The sequence below is a fragment of the Syngnathus typhle genome, linkage group LG8 (genome assembly GCF_033458585.1).
Source record: "Syngnathus typhle isolate RoL2023-S1 ecotype Sweden linkage group LG8, RoL_Styp_1.0, whole genome shotgun sequence".
Taxonomy (NCBI): Eukaryota; Metazoa; Chordata; class Actinopteri; order Syngnathiformes; family Syngnathidae; genus Syngnathus; species Syngnathus typhle.
The window spans coordinates 14,929,383-14,948,916 of record NC_083745.1 but is presented as its reverse complement, the minus strand read 5'-3'; the positions used below and the strand labels follow the sequence as shown (position 1 = coordinate 14,948,916).

At 50.4% G+C, this 19,534-nt stretch overlaps 2 protein-coding genes across 7 annotated transcripts; one reads left to right on the top strand and one right to left on the bottom strand.

Annotated features, from left to right (window-relative positions):
* Positions 1–1,659: 1,659 nt before the first annotated feature.
* shld2 (shieldin complex subunit 2) lies at positions 1,660–6,895 on the bottom strand. Its single transcript, XM_061285657.1, is given in 6 exon segments — positions 1,660–4,923; positions 4,986–5,249; positions 5,302–5,449; positions 5,553–5,789; positions 6,221–6,280; positions 6,675–6,895. Coding segments are annotated over 6 exon segments (1,233 nt in total). The 5' UTR covers positions 6,830–6,895; the 3' UTR covers positions 1,660–4,554.
* A 157-nt stretch (positions 6,896–7,052) lies between these two features.
* LOC133158010 (glutamate dehydrogenase, mitochondrial-like) lies at positions 7,053–19,089 on the top strand. Of its 6 annotated transcripts, none has more exons than XM_061284774.1 (13): positions 7,056–7,550; positions 14,001–14,081; positions 14,146–14,201; positions 14,367–14,430; positions 14,776–14,870; positions 14,929–15,108; positions 15,327–15,464; positions 15,543–15,707; positions 15,791–15,871; positions 15,941–16,064; positions 16,839–16,930; positions 17,578–17,640; positions 18,454–19,089. In XM_061284774.1, exons 1-13 carry the CDS (start codon positions 7,181–7,183, stop codon positions 18,571–18,573), a joined length of 1,629 nt encoding a protein of 542 aa, XP_061140758.1. In that variant the 5' UTR covers positions 7,056–7,180; the 3' UTR covers positions 18,574–19,089. The 6 variants fall into 6 exon arrangements, with proteins under 6 accessions (XP_061140760.1, XP_061140762.1, XP_061140761.1 ...); XM_061284775.1 differs by having other exon boundaries at positions 7,058–7,550; positions 15,543–15,680; XM_061284779.1 differs by lacking the exon at positions 7,056–7,550 and adding an exon at positions 10,758–13,457.
* The last annotated feature ends 445 nt before the right edge of the window (positions 19,090–19,534 follow it).

Here is a 19,534-nt window from a genome sequence, read left to right as displayed (position 1 = left end):
GTCAGCAGTCCCATGATGCGGTGTAACAGGTCAAACAAGTATTAGGGGTTACCAAGTCGGGTCCACAGCCTTCTCAATGTGATCGTGCTAGTACGGAGCTTGCTGAGGAGCAGATCATGTTTGTGTTGGACGAGGGAGACGTGTCAAACGGGAAAGACATTGCTCACACCTCTGGTCTAAACACAACGTACAAGAGCTGAAACAGTGTACGGTACATCGTTTTCTGTTAGTCCACAACAGGGCTAGGAAGTAGAAAGTAGTAGAAAGTGTTAAACATGTGCCCACCTCTGGAGGTCAATATGGTACAGCATATAGGGTCTCATCTTCTGCTCATCATCTTCTTGAGTGAATGTGGAGTGTGTGAATGAAAAGCGAGCTTGAGCAAAGGGCCCGCACACGTTCCCGTGGAAAGCAAGCCGTGTGTCCATTTGTGTGTCCGCAGGGGACATCGTGGGGGGCATGGTGAAGAACGCACTCGGGGTCAAAGGCACAAGCGAGGACAAAGGAGGCTTGAGCTCTTTCTTCGGAGGAGACAAGAAAAATCAGGACGAGAGTGACAAAGGAGGAATCTTCTCCTTTGGTGACGACAAGAAGAGAGAGAACGACGACGACGACAAGGGAAGTTTCTTCTCCAGATTCCTGGACAGAGATGACAATGACAAGAAGGCCAAGCAGTCGGGCTTTGATGGCTTGTTCAACGAGCTTGATGGCCCGGAGAGAAAGGCAGGAGGCGGGGCCGGAGGATCGGGGTGCGGAGCTGCCGCTGGAGCACCAGGCGGACCAAGGGGTGGAGCAAGTCTAAGTGAGGGAGGTGAGTGCGGACATCTCACTGTTGGTAAAAAGGTCTTTCTCATGACTATAAAAGTTGAGCTAACGCGAGCAGGTCAACAAGTAGAGCGTCTCACTGTTGGTAAAAAGATCTATCTCATAACTAAAAAGGTTGAGCTAATGCGAGCAGGTCATCAAGTAGCGACTGATACTGAGTACTGAAACCAATAGTACTTCTAGCACTGGGCATTACATGGAAATGTCATTGTGATTTCAATGAAGGCATTAACAATGTTAAGATCCAAAACGCGGAATGAGCGAAACCATGACGAGTGTGTTTGCAAGAGCCTCGGTTGCAAATCAACCCAAAATGCCCTGTGTTGCTTGAAGCAAGCCTGGAATGGAGCTTACCATCAAATAAGACACACTACAAAAATAATCACAGTTTCAAAACAAAATCATGAGTTCTTGGTACCTCGCCTGGTTAATTCTATCAACAATGGAAAACCGGATTGACCAGCTAGCAAAAGTTTGGAGGGGGTCAATACTCAAATAACACACACACACACACATATGTGACGAGGCAACCTAAAAAACTTGTTATTGGGATTTAAGATACAGCAGGTGTCCACCCCCCCACAAACCCACACACACGCACCCACAATCCTAAATGTCACGTGTTTGGCAAACGTGTCCAATGCTTGACAAGGGAGTGCCGCAGACGTGACGTGCGACTCGCACGGTGCGAGTATTTCTAAGTGACGCCGAACGTTTTTGTGCCATCAGATTTGTTTGGTGATCTGATGGATGTGGCAGAAGAAACATCCAGAGGAAACTAGAGCAACAGGAAAGACGTTCTTCCCCCCCATCCTTCCCTTTTCCCACCCGTGGTTCCCACCCAACATCTTGTGCTCATCCTGATTTTCACCAAATCAAGCTAGCGTCTCGAGTCAGTGATCTGTTTTAGCGTACGTGGCATTACTTTCGGCGACAGGGTCAAGACACGTTCGAACGCCTTGTGGGAAGAAGACAGGAGTGCTCAGATACAGCTAGCTCAGCAAAAAGACACTCTCCACGCTAACTGGTAACTTGGTGTGGCTCAAAAGCATCTTTGAGGCTTGGCTTGAAGCCTCCGCCTCAATACTCTAGCTGTCTTTTGTTAAGAACTTCACACCATTGCAGAAGCTGTGATTTGATTCCATTTGATTTGAACGCGAACAATTATTCAGTAAGAGGGAGAACTTGAACCGTTGACAGTTTAGTTCTAATTTTCCTGTAAACATGACGGTTGTGTATACAAAGTGAAAAAGCAAACATGCTTTGTGCTTCTTTCCGCTTGGGATTTGTGATGTTTAAAAATGGTGCCAAGCAGCACTTCCTTCCTTTTGTTACTGTCTTTCGGACTGCCGATGAAATCCGAAATGAGCGCAAACATCAAACGTCACAGATAAAGGCGCTGGCTTCATGTTTGCACGTTTTGGTTGCTTGCTTATACTTTCCTCCGTCCATTGTGACGGCCTTTCCAAGGCGAGCGCATCCACAGCGCACCTGAAAATTGCCCCAGGAGCGAGGAGAAGGACGAGCGAAAGGCGCACGATCGTGAACGTGTGCCCAAGTCTCGGTCCTGGGTCGCAACTGGCACACCAAAACACGTGGCCAACACCAGGCAGAGGAGATTGAGGTAGTCAGGAGATAAGGGGGGTCTGGCCGGATCAGCATCTGGGAGCTAAGGCCGACATTGATTCAACCATTGATTCAGTCAGCCTGGAGTCTTTGACCAGAGCTTTTGGCGAGCAGCAATCGAGGCAGGCCACCAACGTCTTCACTCGTGGCTAGCCGAGGCCGGGGCTTGACGGCATCTTGGCCATACATGGGCAAGTCCCCGCTCCAAACACACATGCCTGCTATTGGAATTCCAATCACAATCTCCTGCGTCCGTCCTGCATAAAGACGAGGGCTACGGGCATAGGGGTTCTATGTGGTGGCAGCGATGGCACGCTAAGCACAATCTACTGGCCGGGACCCCAATTCAACCACAGGAAGGACTCAGTCTAGTTTGAATTTGGGGGCAAGCCTCGCTGTATATAAACGCAAGGAGACTTGTAAGCGTCCCACAAGGATGTGGAATTTTGGAAGCCCGAGGACGGTTCCCTTAATTGGAAGAGCAAAATTCTAACTGATTCATGTCAAACTATATGACAAATACAAAAACTTCTTTTTGACATGATAAAGGGTCCATTCAAATTTTTGTCCCCTGGTGACATGTCATGGAAAATTCACTCTTTTTGTTTTTCTATTCTTTTTATTGTGCACTTGGAGTCTCCAAGATTGTAGAAAAGTGTACTCTATCCCTCCAGGTGTTTTCTCCATTTTCTGTTTCGTATTTTTATCCATTACGTCACATCCTTTGGGGCGGAACTACCAAACAAGGTAATGTAAGGTAATGGGTGTGGCCAAACAGTTTCGTAAATCCACCATCCGTATTTCTCAGAGAGACTTTTGTAGTCCAAACAACTCAGGGCTGCCAAAGTGGAGAGATCAAAATGTTCCATTGTTGGATGCATCGATCCACACAACTCATTACACTGTCCTGCAAAGTCCTGATTGTTCAAGGACGAGTTTCAGAAATGTTTTGTCAGTATAGAGAAGATTTCACCCAAAGACTTTGATGGTTCAGTTCCTTCAATCTATGTAAACGGCAGATACAGTAAAGCAGTAAGCTTGAAATGACACAAAAATAATGAACTGTATTTCACTTTTATATTATTGCGTGTCTATGATGCCCTTGTTCTCATAGCATTAGCGTCAGTCTTTCGGCTCATTTTAGAGCTGTCCAATCTATGTTTTCACTTATTCTGGGTGCATTTTGAGTACCGTTTTTTTCCGTGTATAGTGCGCCCCCATGTATAATACGCACCCTAAAAATGGCATGCTGATGCTGGAAAAAAGCCTGTACCCATGTATAATCCGCACCCAATTTTTATGAATTTTTTTTTATGAATTTTTTTTTTTTTTTCTTTTTTTTTTTTTTTAAGTCCCAATGATCGTCACACACGCAGGGAGGCAATGGGTCCCATTTTTATAGTCTTTGGTATGGTCTTAACTAGGCTGGATGTAATTTTTTTTGTTGGCGTTGATTTCTCCGACTGCCCATAAACGCACCACCGCGCTCCGTGCGAGGCGTGCGGACGTGAAAAAGGCAGCTCTGCATGGGAGAGACGTTGAAGAGGAATAAAAACACCCTTGGAAACCAAAACTTGGTGATTTCAAGTTTCATTTCGAGGGACATTTGTCACGTCTCGGTTGTGTCTAGGTTGCCATAGTTTCTGTTCGCGTCGCCCCTCTCTTCCTGTGTCACCTCAATCGATGTAACGTGTTTTGTATTTAAGTCCTGTCTGCCCCTCGCTCACCGTCGGATCATTGCATGTGTTACTGTCATGATGTCTGTTTGCTTTCTGTTCCTGTCTTTGGTAATGTCACCCTGTCTTTTTGTTCCACGACTTTGTCGGTCAGTCCTGTTGTTGGTTTTGTTTTCTAAAAAAAAAAAAATAAATAAAATAAAAAAAATAAAAAAATAAAAGAAAATTTGTACCCATGTATAATGCGCACCCCAGATTTTAGGACAATAAATTCGTTAAATTTTGCGCACTATACACGGAAAAAAACGGTAGTTGTATCAGATGAATTGCATTGAAGGTGCTGTATTATTCTTGTTTTCCATCGCTATAAGTAATGTTTGGCAAAAGATGCCATTCGACCTGATCCGAGACGCACCGAGCCGAGCTTTCACAGGTCCGGGACTAAGAGCAGCTCGAGCAGCGCCAACTCCTGACTGATGGCCGCACCGTTGTTGTCGCACAAGACGAGGCTGCGCACGGAGATGGCCACGTTTTTCCTGGGAAGGCAGAGGAGTGTGCGGAGCCTCTCCACTGCCACATCAACAGTTTAGCCGTCGGAGCCTGCAGCCGACGGACAACATTGAAAGCGGAGTCAAGAGTTCGTAGGGAGAAAACAGCTCTCCCCTGCGTTCCTCAGCAGCTGGCCGGGCGGCATGCCCCGAATCTTCTGCGCGGCGACAGTGGGAACCTGAACACTCGCCTGCCTGGAGCCCTGCTCGCTCACCGTCAGCACAGCCGGCCTGCGGATGGCGGCCACCTTTGAAGGAGTCTGAGGCAGATGGGTGGCAGCCAATTCTCACCTGTAGTAGCGGCGCCGGCGGGCAGGCAAACGTAGCATGGGGCATAAATTCCGTTGGCGTCAACGTCCAGTTCGGCGACGCACCGGTTGCACCCCAAGTAGGTCACATCGCCGCTCAGCATCCCAGAAATGGCGGCACGAGGCGTGGAGCCGTCCAAGCTGGACGGCAGGGCCGCTGCCATGTCGCCATAAGGCCAAAAGCGGAAGGCCAACACTCGTACCCTGAGCAGCACGTCTCCTGAGGACAACAAGTGTGGTCTGTGTTTGCTGGCAGAGGCTCTACGCTGTCGCCGAATCCCATTTGCTCACACGCATAAGCACCGGCGCCAGCCAAACTGGATAGACTGGGTCCCACCAGGACAGGCTGCCACCTGAGTATTGCTGCGAGAGGAGTGTGTCCACGTCCATCTCCACGGTGCGACCCGTGACGCACAGGAATCGGCCCAGCCGGTGGTCAGTTGCATCCAGTCGCCGGGCGTGGCTCCTGGGAGTGCTGTGAAGCTCGGCGCGCTCAAAATCCGAGCCCTCCATGACCAGGAGGAAGTGGACGTCCCAGACGCCGTCTGAAGGCGACGGGAAGTCAGCACGCCGCCACGTAACACCACACAAGACAGGCAGACGAAAGCCCACCTAGGTGCGTCCTGAAGCCTGGAAGCCAGTCCAGAGCCGAACCCCACAGCAGCAGCGCCCCCTTAAGGCCATTGGCCCACTCCACACTCGCCACTGCGTGGCGTTCCAAAGCTGACCTGCGGCGAGACTCCGCCTCGGCTCGCCACTCTGCCACATGTGGGATCAAACATGGGATGACGCACCTGATGACATGCCTCACTCAGAACAGCACATCATGACACGCACGCTTGTCCAATGGGCATTGAAACAAGAAAATAACGGACAGATTGGGGAAAGTCAAAAGAAATTCAGCCAGGGACCATTGCCTCATTTTCTAGCACATTGCAGTTTTCTTAACATCACCGGCCTCTCCTCTGTGACAGCCGTCAGTTCAAGCGTGCGTGGACATCTAATAAATAGCCTCAATCTATTTATATATTTATTTATTAGTCTAATCTTATTGGTTTTCACCAGCCCTGAATTGACGTGTGATGACACCTGACAAGACATGTCCCGACACGCACGGACGACAAGTGACCCCCATCGCAGATCTGTCTCAATCACCCGCACTGACGTATGTGTGTGCGTAACGTGCAATAGGGTGAGGCCCAGCATGTTGACCCCATGTGGCCACGGGGGGACATACGGCAGGCGTTCCAGATGCTGAGGGCAGCGTCGTGGCGTGGACAGCAGCAGGGGGGCGCCGCTTTCCAAGGAAATGGCAAAGAGAAGACACGGAGGCAGCATCTACAAGGCCACCATCTGAGAGATGGGGAGGGGGGTTAAGGTGTAACTAAGGCAGTGCTTCTCAAATAGTGGGGCGGGCCCCCCTTGGGGGGCGCGGTGCTATACCTGGGGGGGCGCGTGTGACCCTGGGGAACAGGCTTTTTTTTTGGGCAGTACGAGAATAAAGTGTAATTGCGTATCTACTACAGCAGGCGGCAGTGGCGCTCTCATTGTTACTTCTGTCACGTTTGCGACAGTGCAACATTTTACGACTTACAAGACAAGTTAGGATAGTCACGGTGGGGAGGGGGGGCGCAAATAGTTTTCTTCTTGCTAGGGGGGGCGTAACAGAAAATAATTGAGAAGCACTGCACTAAGGGATGAGCCAGGGTGAGGGGGCATCTGGAGCAATACCCGTGGGGCAGGTGAAGGCACTAACATGACCGAAGTTGAGCAATTTGCTGCTGAAGGTGGACTGCAGTATCTTCTCTCCCCTCCAGGTGTCCTCACTCAGCCGCAGGCCTGACATGGATGAGGTAAAAGTTCAGAATGGCACAACCCTTTTTCTGCGATTGCGTGTGTGTGTGTGTGTGTGTGTGTGTGTGTGTGTGTGTGTGTGTGTGTGTGTGTGCGTGTGTGCGTGTGTGCGTGTGTGCGTGTGTGTGTGTGTGCGTGTGTGTGTGTGTGTGTGTGTGTGTGTGTGTGTGTGTGTGTGCGTGTGTGTGTGTGTGTGTGTGTGTGTGTGTGTGAGGGGAGGAGTTAATCAGTTGAGTATTGTTTTTTTTTTGTCGCGCTTCCGTTTCCCCGTTGACATTTCCAACTTTGTTTCCATCATCGTCTTTGCGCCAACTTTGTCACCGGGCTCCTCCAAGTTCACAAGATGTACCAGCGGAACTTGGCCGGGCTACTCGCGCGGCGCACGGGCAGCTTCTACTCTTTGCCCCCCCGCGCCTACTCCGAGCTGACCGCCGCGCAGTCGAGCGGCGACGACGACCCCAACTTCTTCGCCATGGTGGAGGGCTTCTTCGACCGCGGCGCCTCCATCGTGGAGGACAAACTGGTGGAAGAGCTGAAGACGCGCGAGAGCGCCGACAACAAGAGGAAGCGCGTCTGCGGGATCCTCAAGATCATCAAGCCGTGCAACCACGTCCTCAGCCTCAGTTTCCCCATCAAGAGGGACAGCGGCGAGTGGGAGGTCGTGGAGGGCTACCGGGCTCAGCACAGCCAGCATAGGATGCCCTGCAAGGGAGGTCAGACTGCGTGGGGGACGGCCTGGTGGGTGGGTGAGGATAGGGGGGTGTTGCAAACCGTGGCAGAGACCACCGTAATCGGAATCGCCCTTCCTCTGAACCTCAAATGGATGACGTTGACTGAACAAAGGCTTCGCCAGATAAGGAATGTCAACATTCGGGTTTGGCTGGCAGATCGAGGACGTTTTTGACATTAACTATATGACAGAATTAGGGGTGTAACGATTCATCGATACACATCGATTAATCGATATAATGCTCTACGATTTATTGGCATCGATGCTAAACGTAAACATCGATTTATATCGCCGTGTTTGACCTCGGACATTAGACGCGACTTTATTTTGAAATCCAGTTCATTGTTGCTTGCTTCCTTTTTCCGGGAGCAGTGCGCCCGGCGTTGTTGTGTTGTGAGCAGAGCAGGCACGTGAAAGGAGAGTCGACAACTAGTACGCGGCTCCTGGGCTGCTGCTATGGCTAGTGTCCAAAAAGACGAGGAAATTTGCTCCCCTTTAGGCTTCAAGTCATTCGTTTGGAAGCACTTTGGATTCCAAAGAAAAGATGGCTCAACGGACAAGACACGTGCAGTTTGTAAATCCTGCCATGCGGTGATCAAATATTCAGGGAGCACAAATCTCGCCGCACATTTAAAGAAAAAACACGACATCAAAGTTCAGTGTTAAAATAAGCACTTTGTATACTGCAATACTCTTTTAATTTCCTAAATAAAGAGTTTGCAGTACCTTGTTGATTTTGCGTATGAATTGTTATAAATCAGGATATTGTTCTATATTTTTTATTAAAAAAAAAATATATCGATCATAGAGCACTATATCACGATATATCGTGAATGAATCGCAGCAGGTTTTAAGATATTGGCCAATATCGTATCGTAGTTCTTTGTATCGATATTATATCGTATCGTGACAAAACCCGCGATTTACACCCCTACTGTATACACTCCCGCTCTTTTTATTTGGATTTGCCCTACCCACAATCGTTTAGACAAAGCCCCTAAGAAAGCAAGTGGGCTTTGCCTCGTAAGCAAAAAATTACCAGGTGTTACACACTGATAAGAACATGTTAGAAAAGGAGTTTGAGTTGAGAAGAGAAAGCCCTTGTTCTCTAGTCAAAACATAGCAAGGGATGTATTACGACCTTGTGTAGGATGAGACAAGCAAGATAGTTTGGAAAAACCCTGACCCTGTCGTGTTTTTTCTTTAAATGTGCGGCGAGATTTGTGGTCCCTGAATATTTGATCACCGCATGGCAGGATTTACAAACTGCACATGTCTTGTCCGTTGAGCCATCTTTTCTTTGGAATCCAAAGTGCTTCCAAACGAATGACTTGAAGCCTAAAGGGGAGCAAATTTCCTCGTCTTTTTGGACACTAGCCATAGCAGCAGCCCAGGAGCCGCGTACTAGTTGACGACTCCCCTTTCACGTGCCTGCTCTGCTCACAACACAACGCCGCGGCGCACACTGCTCCCGGAAAGAGGAAGCAAGTAACAATGAACTGGATTTCAAAATAAAGTTGCGTCTAATGTCCGAAGTCAAACACGGCGATATAAATCGATGTTTACGTTTAGCATCGATGCCAATAAATCGTAGAGCATTATATCGATTAATCGATGTGTATCGATGAATCGTTACACCCCTATTATATCGTATCGTGACAAAACCCGCGATTTACACCCCTAGTCTTGTCCGTTGAGCCATCTTTTCTTTGGAATCCAAAGTGCTTCCAAACGAATGACTTGAAGCCTAAAGGGGAGCAAATTTCCTTGTCTTTTTGGACACTAGCCATAGCACCAGCCCAGGAGCCGCGTACTAGTTGTCGACTCCCCTTTCACGTGCCTGCTCTGCTCACAACACAACAACGCCGCGCGCACTGCTCCCGGAAAAAGGAAGCGAGCAACAATGAACTGGATTTCAAATTAAAGTCGCGTCTAATGTCCGAGGTCAAACACGGCGATATAAATCGATGTTTACGTTTAGCATCGATGCCAATAAATTGTAGAGCATTATATTGAATGAATGAATCGTTACACCCCTAGTTGGCATCCATCCATTTGGAGAAGGGCTGACCCTCATCCCGGCTGCCTTTGGCCAGTCGGCAGGTCAGACACTGAACTGGGCACCACTGGGCCAATGGCTTTCCCATACATTGAATTGAATTCCTTTGTTGTCACTGTTAAGGAAATACTAGCATCTAATTTGCACTTGTGAGTGACGACATGAGGCAGTTAAACGTTCGTCATAGCACGGCTGCAAAGGAGCGTTCATTGAGTCCTCGACAAAACTAACGATGGTTGGCATCCATCCATTTGGAGAAGGGCTGACCCTCTTCCTGGCTGCCTTTGGCCAGTCGGCAGGTCAGACACTGAACTGGGCACCACTGGACCAATCGCTTTCCCATACGTTGAATTGAATTCCTTTATTGACACTGTTAATGCCGTGTTAATTGTGAAAATCAGTTTGGCAGCTCCTCATGGCACGTCATGCACGTGCATGTGGTCAGTCTTCGCAAGGGATGTGTTGCTCAATCTTGAAGTTCTTGATTTTAAAAAGCGGGATAAAAAAAAATCCCATGGGCTCACCACCTGTAGGAGGGGCCAAAGGGGTCGGGTGCAAAGCGAGCTGGGCGCCGGCCAAAGGCAGGGACCTTGGCGGTCTGATCCTCGGCTGCAGAAGCTGCCTTTTGGGACATGGAATGTCACCTCTCTGGTTGGAAAGGAGCCCAAGCTCGTGTGTGAGGCAGAAAAGTTCAGACTTGCCTCCACTTTTAGGCTCTGGTACAAGCCCTCTCGAGAGGGGCTGGACTCTCTATCACTCTGGAGTTGCCCACGGTGAGAGGTGTCGAGCAGGTGTGGGCATACTTTGTTGCCCCCCGGCTGGTCGGCTGCACATTGGGGTTCACCCCGGTGAACGAGAGGATAGCCTCCCTCCGCCTTCGGGTGGGGGGGACGGGTCCTGACTGTTGTTTGTGCCGATGCACTGAACAGCAACTCAGAGTACCCACCCTTTTTGGGGTCCTTAGAAGAAGTGCTGCAGAGTGCTCCTTCTGGGGACTCTATCGTTCTATTGGGTGACTTCAATGCTCACGTGGGCAATGACAGTGAGACCTGGAAGGGCGTGATTGGGAAAAATGCCCCCCCCCCCCCCCCGATCTAAACCCGAGCGGTGTTCTATTATTGGACTTCTGTGCTCGACACGGATTGTCAATAATGAACACCATGTTCAAACATATGGGTGTCCATGTGTGCACTTGGCACCAGGACACCCTAGGCCGCAGTTTGATGAACGACTTTGTAGTCGTGTCATCAGATTTGGGGCTGCATGTTTTGGACACTCGGGTGAAGATTGGGGCGGAGCTGTCAACTAATCACCACCTGGTGGTGGGTTGGCGCCGATGGTGGGGGAAGATGCCGGTCCGACCTGGCAGACCCAAACGCTCTGTGAGGATCTGCTGGGAACGTCTAGCAGAATCCCCTGTCAGGAAGACCTTCAACTCCCAGCTCCGGCAGAGCTTTTCCCACATCGCGGGGGAGCCGGGGGACATTGAGTCTGAGTGGACCATGTTCCGTGCCTCCATTGTTGAGGCAGCCGACCGGAGCTGTGGCCGTAAGGTGCCTGTTGTGGCGGCAATCCCCGAACCCGCTGGTGGACACTGGAGGTAAGGGATGCTGTCAAGCTGAAGAAGGAGTCCTATCGGGCCATTTTGGCCTGTGGGACTCCGGAGGCAGCCGACAGGTACCGGATGGCCAAGCAGAACGCGACTTCGGCAGTTGCTGAGGCAAAAACCCGGGCGTGGGAGGAGTTTGGCGAGGCCGTGGAGAATGACTTCCGGACGGCTTCGAGGAGATTCTAGTCCACCGTCCGGCGTCTCAGGAGGGGGAAGCAGTGCACCGTCAACACTGTTTACAGTGGAGATGGCGTGCTGCTGACCTCGACTCGGGACGTCGTGAGTCGGTGGGGAGAATACTTCGAAGACCTCCTCAATTCCACCGACACGCCTTCCATTGTGGAAGCAGGGTCTGGAGACTCTGAGGTGGACTCTCCAATCTCTGGGGTCGAAGTCACTGAGGTAGTTAAAAAACTGCTTGGGGGCAAGGCCCCAGGGGTGGATGAGATCCGCCCGGAGTTTTTAAAGGCTCTGGATGTTGTGGGGCTGTCGTGGCTGACATGCCTCTGCAACATCGCGTGGACATCGGGGACGGTACCTCTGGATTTGCAGACTGGGGTGGTGGTTACCCTCTTTAAGTGGGACCGGAGGGTGTGTTCCAACTACAGAGGAATCACACGCCTCAGCCTCTCTGGTAAGGTCTATTCAGGGGTGCTGGAGAGGAGGGAGGAGGAGGCTGGGTCGGTAGGTTGAACCTCGGATTCAGGAGGAGCAGTGTGGCTTTCGTCCTGGCCGTGGAACAGGGGACCAGCTCTACACCCTCGGCAGGATCCTCAAGGGGGCATGGGAGTTCACTCAACCAGTCCACATGTGTTTTGTGGACTTGGAGAAGGCGTTCGACCGTGCCCCTCGGCAAGTTCTGTTGCCGGGAGTACGGGGTGCCGAGCCAACTGATAAGGGCGGTTCAGTTCCTGTATTACCGATGTCAGAGTTTGGTCTGCATTTCCGGCAGTAAGTCGCATTCGTTCCCAGTGAGGGTGGACTCTACCAAGGCTGCCCTTTGTCACCGATTCTGTTCATAACTTTTATGGACAGAATTTCTAGGCGCAGCCGAGGCGTTGAGGACCTCCGCATTGCGTCTCTGCTTTTTGCAGACGACGTGGTTCTGTTGGCTTCTTTAAGCCGTGATCTCAAGCTCTCACTGGAGCGGTTTGGAGCCGAGTGTGAAGCAGTCGGGATGAGGGTCAGCACCTCCAAATCCGAAGCCATGGCCCTCGGTGGGAAAAGGGTGGAATGCCCTCTCCAGATCGGGGATGAGATCCTGCCCCAAGTGGAGGAGTTAAAGTATCTTGGGGTCTGGTTCATGAGTGAGGGCAGGATGGAGCGTGAGATCGACAGGCGGATCGGTGCAGCGTCGGCAGTAATGCGGACTCTGTACCGGTCTGTCGCGGTGAAGAGAGAGCTAAGCCAAAAGGCAAAGCTCTCAATTTGGCGGTTGATCTTTGTTCCTACCCTCATCTATGGTCACGAGCTATGGATCGTGACCGAAAAAACGAGATCCAGGATACAAGTGGCCAAAATGAGTTTCCTCCGCAGGGTGTCCAGGCTCTCCCTTTGAGAAAACCTCGGTCATCCGGGAGAGACTTGGAGTAGAGCTGCTGCTCCTCCACTTGAGAGGAGCCAGGTGAGGTGTTCCGGGCATGTCCCACCAGTAGGAGACCCCGGGGACGACCCAGGACGCGCTGGAGCGACTATGTCTCTCAGCTGGCCTGGGAACGTCTTGGGATCCCCCGGGATGAGCTGGATGAAGTGGCTGGGGAGAGGGAAGTCTGGGAGTCCCTCCTAAAGCTGCTGCCCCCGCGACCTGACCCCGGATAAGCAGAAGAAGATGGATGGATGGATGGTCTCAAAAAAAGTCTGTTGTTTGTTCGGCTCTGAAGACAGCACAGCCCGCTAGCTCGATAGCCGCGTCGGGGATGCAATGATCCAACCAGGACTCTGCAACAACCAGTCACAGCACTCCAGACCGTGAGATGTGCTCCGCTCGTCCATCCGGTTGGTCATCGACTGGGCGTCAGCATGAAAGAGGCTGGGGATGACCGGCCTGCACGGGCCAGCTTTTAGTTTGGCCGCTAGTCCTCCTCCGCCCCGCTTCTGCCTTCCATGTCCGCGCCGCCTGCGCCACTCCAGCGGGGGGGACAGCAAAGCCGGCTGCGCTTGGCGGCCGCCAAATCCCCGGGGAAATCGTGTTCCAGAGAGTCAAGTTATTTTGCGGGCAGAAGGTGTTTACTGTGACCAACGACAGTTCCACTCTGCTGTATTGCATGAATACTAAAAATGTTACAAGAAAAGTTACAAAAAAAGTTACAAAACTGCCAACAGCTGAGGAGCGCCGGGCCACTGCATCTGTGCGCGCCGCCATCTTTTCCTCCCAGTTGCGTCCAAGACCCACTATACATTGAGAATGAGAATGACGAAAGAAGAAGAAGAGAATGATTTCATTGTCGGTTTGCTCCGTAACGTTTATCTCCAGTCTGCAAAAATGTCAATGTTTGCAAATGCCTTTTTTTTAAACTCTACACAAAGTGAATGTGCCTGCTTCTCCAGAAATGGGAGAATATTCACAGTTGAGAAAATCTGAGCAAGCGACCATTCAAACTGAATTGAATCATCCAAATGGATGAATTGTTTCATGTAATGATGTTGTAAGATTGCGAAAGCACGGCCGTACAATGTAATATTGGAAAAGGGCGCATGGGCCGCGGACGTCCCCCTTCACAGACCAGCCGTTGAAAACCTCTGTCCCATTGTGGTTTGCCTTTCAGGCATCCGCTACAGCATGGACGTGTCTGTCGACGAGGTGAAAGCGCTGGCGTCGCTGATGACCTACAAGTGTGCTGTGGTTGGTCAGTCAATTCAGTGCCCCTGCGCCCACTTGAACGAGTTTCATTTTGTCCGCATGTCTCCTAGATGTTCCTTTTGGTGGCGCAAAGGCGGGAGTCAAGATCAACCCCCGGAAATATTCCGTAAGTCTGCCTTTCTTACCATCGCTGTTATCCTCTTGTGTCTCGTGGACATTGTTCTTGGGCATCCGCCGCTTCTTCATCACGTTAGTATCCTGTCCTCCTGGTTCTGCGTTCCACTGACCTCAATGTACATGTGTAGCAATCCTTCTTGTTGATCGTTTCCAGGACAATGAGTTGGAGAAGATCACCAGGAGGTTCACCGTGGAGCTCGCCAAGAAAGGTTTCATCGGTAAGTCAAATAGCGGCAAAGGGAACAACCCCCACAAGTCTCAAGGACCCTGTAGAAACACCAGAAGTAGGACTTGCATAAAAATGTCACCAAAGATACGGTGGAGGAAATCCATTTTTGTCTGGAAAGAAAGAAACATTGTCCTGTGCTATTTCTGCCTGCGCTTACCATGGCGGCAGAATGAAATATGGGCCCCCGCCTACTGGCAAAAGACTCTGTGTCCAAGATGGTGGCACCATTCCTGAATTGCTTTCCCTTGAGCACAGAAACCCCCAAAAAACACAAGCCGGCAAAGAGCTGAGTGGAAGAACGGCCAGGCACCAATGTCCGTTTTGTGGCGCGCAGGACCCGGAATCGATGTTCCCGCTCCGGACATGGGCACGGGTGAGCGCGAGATGTCCTGGATTGCTGACACCTTTGCCACCACCATGGGCTACAATGTGAGTTTGCGGGCTGCATGGAGGTGACCTTGTGTGCTAAGCCACCCGCCTGCCACAGGACATCAACGCTCACGCCTGCGTGACCGGCAAGCCCATCAGCCAGGGGGGCATCCATGGACGTATCTCGGCCACCGGGAGGGGAGTCTTCCATGGCATCGAGAACTTTGTCAACGAGGCGGCCTACATGGGCAAGCTGGGAATGTGTCCCGGATTTCGCGACAAAACCTTTGTGGTCCAGGTAAGCGAGCAGCCGCCACCTGACATCCAGGTCTCTGATGCTCGACTCTACGAGCTGTATGTACCATGCCCACTTACGGCCTTCCTCCTCCACGTGCCACAAATGTGGCAGCGCTAGGGACATTTTATCAGGATTTTTCAAGGTCCTAAATATTACCAAAAGCAACATTAGCAAAAAGCAATTTGGGGAAAACATGGAGCCTTTGGGCTTGTACTCAGGGTTTTGGCAATGTGGGTCTGCACTCCATGCGCTACCTTCACCGCTACGGAGCCAAATGCGTGGGAGTGGGCGAGATTGACGGCAGCATCTGGAACCCGCACGGCATTGACCCCAAAGAACTGGAGGACTACAAACTGGTGCGCACCCCCTAAACCCCAAGCTGTCGCCTTGCCCTTGACGAGATGAAAAAGCCATGCGTGCGTGTGTGTCTCCAGGCCAATGGGACCATCGTGGGCTTCCCCAAGTCTTTGCCGTACGACGGGAGCATCCTGGAGGCCGACTGCGACATCCTCATTCCCGCCGCCGGAGAGAAGCAGCTCACCAAAAGAAACGCCCCCAACGTCAAGGCCAAGGTGCCGCTCTTGTCATCTGCAGCTGGGGTGGGCCGGGGTGGGGGCGCATGTGTGTGTCTGCTAGGCGACGCCCAAGAGCTGAAGGCCTCTCTGTCTGTGTTGTTTGGCAGATCATCGCAGAAGGCGCCAATGGTCCGACCACGCCTGAGGCCGACCGCATCTTCGTGGATCGAAATATCCTGGTCATCCCGGTGAGACTCCGCCAGCTCCTCAATCCGTGCGCCAACTGTTTCCTGGCTAACAACCCCTCCCTCCTCCAGGACTTGTACCTGAACGCGGGCGGTGTGACTGTGTCGTACTTCGAGTGGCTAAAGAACCTCAATCACGTCAGTTACGGCCGCCTGACCTTCAAGTACGAGCGAGACTCCAACTACCACCTGCTGAGTGAGTGACAAGTTTCTTTGGGTCGAGTGGACAGGTGTGGCTCGCTGTGGACGTTTCAACTTGGATTCAATACGCTCACAGCTCTTGCTGCTGCTACTGGAAGAATGCCTCATTTGTGGCCACTTGTGCAACAAATGAGAGTTGGCGCCGACCCGTTTGTCTGTCCATTAATTGGAGCAGTTCATAGGATGTTTTGGAACGGTGCAGAATGATGTCCCGGCGCCGCTTGTCCGCAAGCCGGAGCTCTGACTCCATTCACTGGCGAGATAACCGCACGTTTCTCTGAAGCCCCCAAGTGCTAGATGGCTTCCATATCCAGAATCTCCAGATTACAAGTGACTTGAGTCCTGTTAAATGGCCTGCTCATGGATTCTCTGGTGAATATGGCGATCGGCCTCTCCAAATTCCCAAGTTACGAGATTGCTGAATGTGGATGACTAGTGAAAAGTTGCCTCTCAGCCTCGTCTTCTTTCCCATCTGTCCACAATTTGAACAATTTGCGCTTTCCTCCAGCAAGTCTGTCCCCTTCCAGCAAACCGCCAGTCACAACCACCATCACCACCACAGACATGGAAAACCGGCGAACCCTCCCTCGCCAAACGTTTTTCAAGCGAAAACACCTTTGCAATCACACATGGAAACGGGGGGAACCCTCCCTCGCCAAACATTATAAAGCAAAAAGGTCTTTGAAATCCAAGTGGAAATGTCCTCACCGAGCCACAATAGTCCAGTCAGTCTCACTGGACTGGAGACGCTTTTTCTGTCCCTCATCAGTGTCGGTCCAGGAGAGTTTGGAGAGGAAATTTGGCAAGCATGGCGGCGCCATTCCCATTGTTCCCACGTCTGAGTTCCAGGCACGCATTGCTGTGAGTACTTGAATGTGTGTCGGCCACGTACGCATCTGTGCCTTGGGTGGCCTGTCAAGTCCATCCATACGGGATGCGGACAAGGCTAGATGGCAGAAATGAGCTGACCCGAGGGGGCAAACGCTTTGCAGCTAACGACAGCGTTGTCAATCGATGCTCAGGGCCGTCAGATGTTAAGGTCTGGTCTAAGCAGGGGCCGGGTGGCTGGCAGCAAAGGGCCCGAATAGCTGCCAAACTCTGGCTTATTGTCACGTCCCTTGGCTTTGGTGCCACATAATGCTGCTTGTATCTCCAGTTTGTCAATTCCCCCCAAAAAGCAGCAATGACAATAAACCTCGACGCTCGAGACATTTGTGCTTGTATAGTTTAGTTTAGTTTAGTTTATTGTTTAGCACATATTATTATATCAATAACTGTGCAAGGAGGGAGACGAAGCCTAGGGCTTGTAAAGAGCTCCACTCCTTCTAACCCCCAATTCCAACCCTTAATGCTGAGTGCCAAGCAGGGAGGCAATGGGTCCCATTTTTACAGTCTTTGGTATGACCCGGCCGCGGTTTGAACCCACAACCTTCCAGTCTCAGGGCGGACACTCTAACCACTAGGCCACTGAGCTGGTTATACATGGTAATACCTGTGCTGTGCCACAGGGAGCGTCGGAGAAGGACATCGTCCACTCGGGCTTGGCCTTCACCATGGAGCGCTCCGCCAGGGTAACGTTATGCTCACAAGGGTGTGGAACGGCTGGGGCACACTTTTTCCGTGTTACACCGGCGCACTGCAACTCACACCGGCGGGAATCTACTGCGTTGCGCCTCCGTAAATCGCCGGCCATGAGACCACAGGATCACGGGGAGGGGGGGTTCACGCCAAAGAGTTGAGTTCACTTAATAAAAAGAGAGTAAAAGAGAGCTATTTGTAAACAATAGCCATCCTTTTGTTCACATTGACAGACTTTTGGGACATTATTGCTAGGACTTTGGCTCTTCTACCATGGTTGAGCATGTTTTGTATTTACTATATAGTGTTTTTTTTTGTCATGTGTAATTTATTTTGAACTAGTTTTTTGCCTTTCAAATTTCCAACTCATGCCAAGCTAGGCAGTTAGCTGAAATGGAAGGTCTGTAGGTTGTAGATATGAGATGTTTTAGTGAATTAAAAGAAAAAACGAGTTCGCAGAACAATTTTACTTTGAAATATACCGGATCCACCTCCTATGCTGACGCCCAATTTCCTGTCTGAGCCGGGTAATTTCATCAGCTACATGAAAATACATTTGCGGTGTCCAGAAGAAATAGAAGGCTTGCAGACAGCGAGCAAACAACGGCGACAATCCGCTAGCGCACTGCGTGTGAATGTGTCAGTGTGAGTTGAATCATCAACTCCAATACATTTTATTCCTTGCGGCATGCGGCAGATGACCGCGTCACAACCGTTCCACACTTGGTGTGAGGCACCCGCACGCCTCCTGCCTGCCCTTTGACCTCTCCGTGCTCAACCATTTGACCTTTTCATTCTTGCTGCAGCAAATCATGCGCACAGCCAGCACGTTCCAGCTGGGTTTGGACCTGCGAACCGCCGCCTACGTCAACGCCATCGAGAAGGTCTTCCAAGTTTACGCCGAGGCCGGACTAATCTTCACGTAGCTGTGGCTCTCGCCCACTTCCGATTTAGGACAGGATGAAAACACCGGCAGCCTTACAAAGACAAAAGTTGCAGCAAAGTCCATTTCCCCACACACACCCCCACCACACAAATGTACAATTGGGCGCTTTTCTGTTTAGTTGATACTGGAGATTTCATATTTGTGCAGAAATATATACTTTTTTATTTCGATGAAATTCATCATGTCTACGTAATGAATATAAACAGATTTTTTTGTTCAGACTTTTGTCTGAACAAAAGAATCTGTTTATATATAATATATACTTTTGGTCAGTCCAGACTTGTAGGTGTTTCTTTTTCAAATTATTGCCATACACACACACAGAGATATATACCGTGTTTTCTGCACTATAAATCGCTCCAGAGTATAAGTTGCACCAGCTATAAAATGTGCAATAAAGAATAAAAATACATATATACAGGACTGTCTCAGAAAATTAGAATATTGTGATAAAGTTCTTTATTTTCTGTAACGCAATTAAAAAAACAAAATGTCATATATTCTGGATTCATTACAAATCAACTGAAATATTGCAAGCCTTTTATTATTTTAATATTGCTGATTATGGCTTACAGTTTAAGAAAACTCAAAAATCCTATCTCAAAAAATTTGAATATTTCCTCAGACCAAGTAAAAAAAAAGATTTATAACAGCAAAACAAAATCAAACCTTTGAAAATGTCCATTAATGCACTCAGTACTTGGTTGGGAATCCTTTTGCACGGATTACTGCATCAATGCGGCGTGCCATGGAGGCAATCAGCCTTGTGGCATTGCTGAGGTGTTATGGATGCCCAGGATGCTTCGATAGCGGCCTTTAGCTCATTTGCATTGTTGGGTCTGGTGTCTTTCAGCTTCTTCTTCACAATACCCCACAAATTCTCTATGGGGTTCAGGTCAGGGGGATTGGCAAGCCAATCAAGGACACTAATGCCATGGTCA

Excerpts from the sequence above, each read along its gene's own strand:
- LOC133158010 (XM_061284774.1), top strand. The coding sequence starts at position 7,181 with ATGTACCAGCGGAACTTGGCCGGGCTACTCGCGCGGCGCACGGGCAGC. Across the intron at positions 14,082-14,145 it reads CTACAAGTGTGCTGTGGTTG|ATGTTCCTTTTGGTGGCGCA; the intron begins GTCAGTCAATTC and ends CATGTCTCCTAG. Across the intron at positions 15,465-15,542 it reads AACTGGAGGACTACAAACTG|GCCAATGGGACCATCGTGGG; the intron begins GTGCGCACCCCC and ends GTGTGTCTCCAG.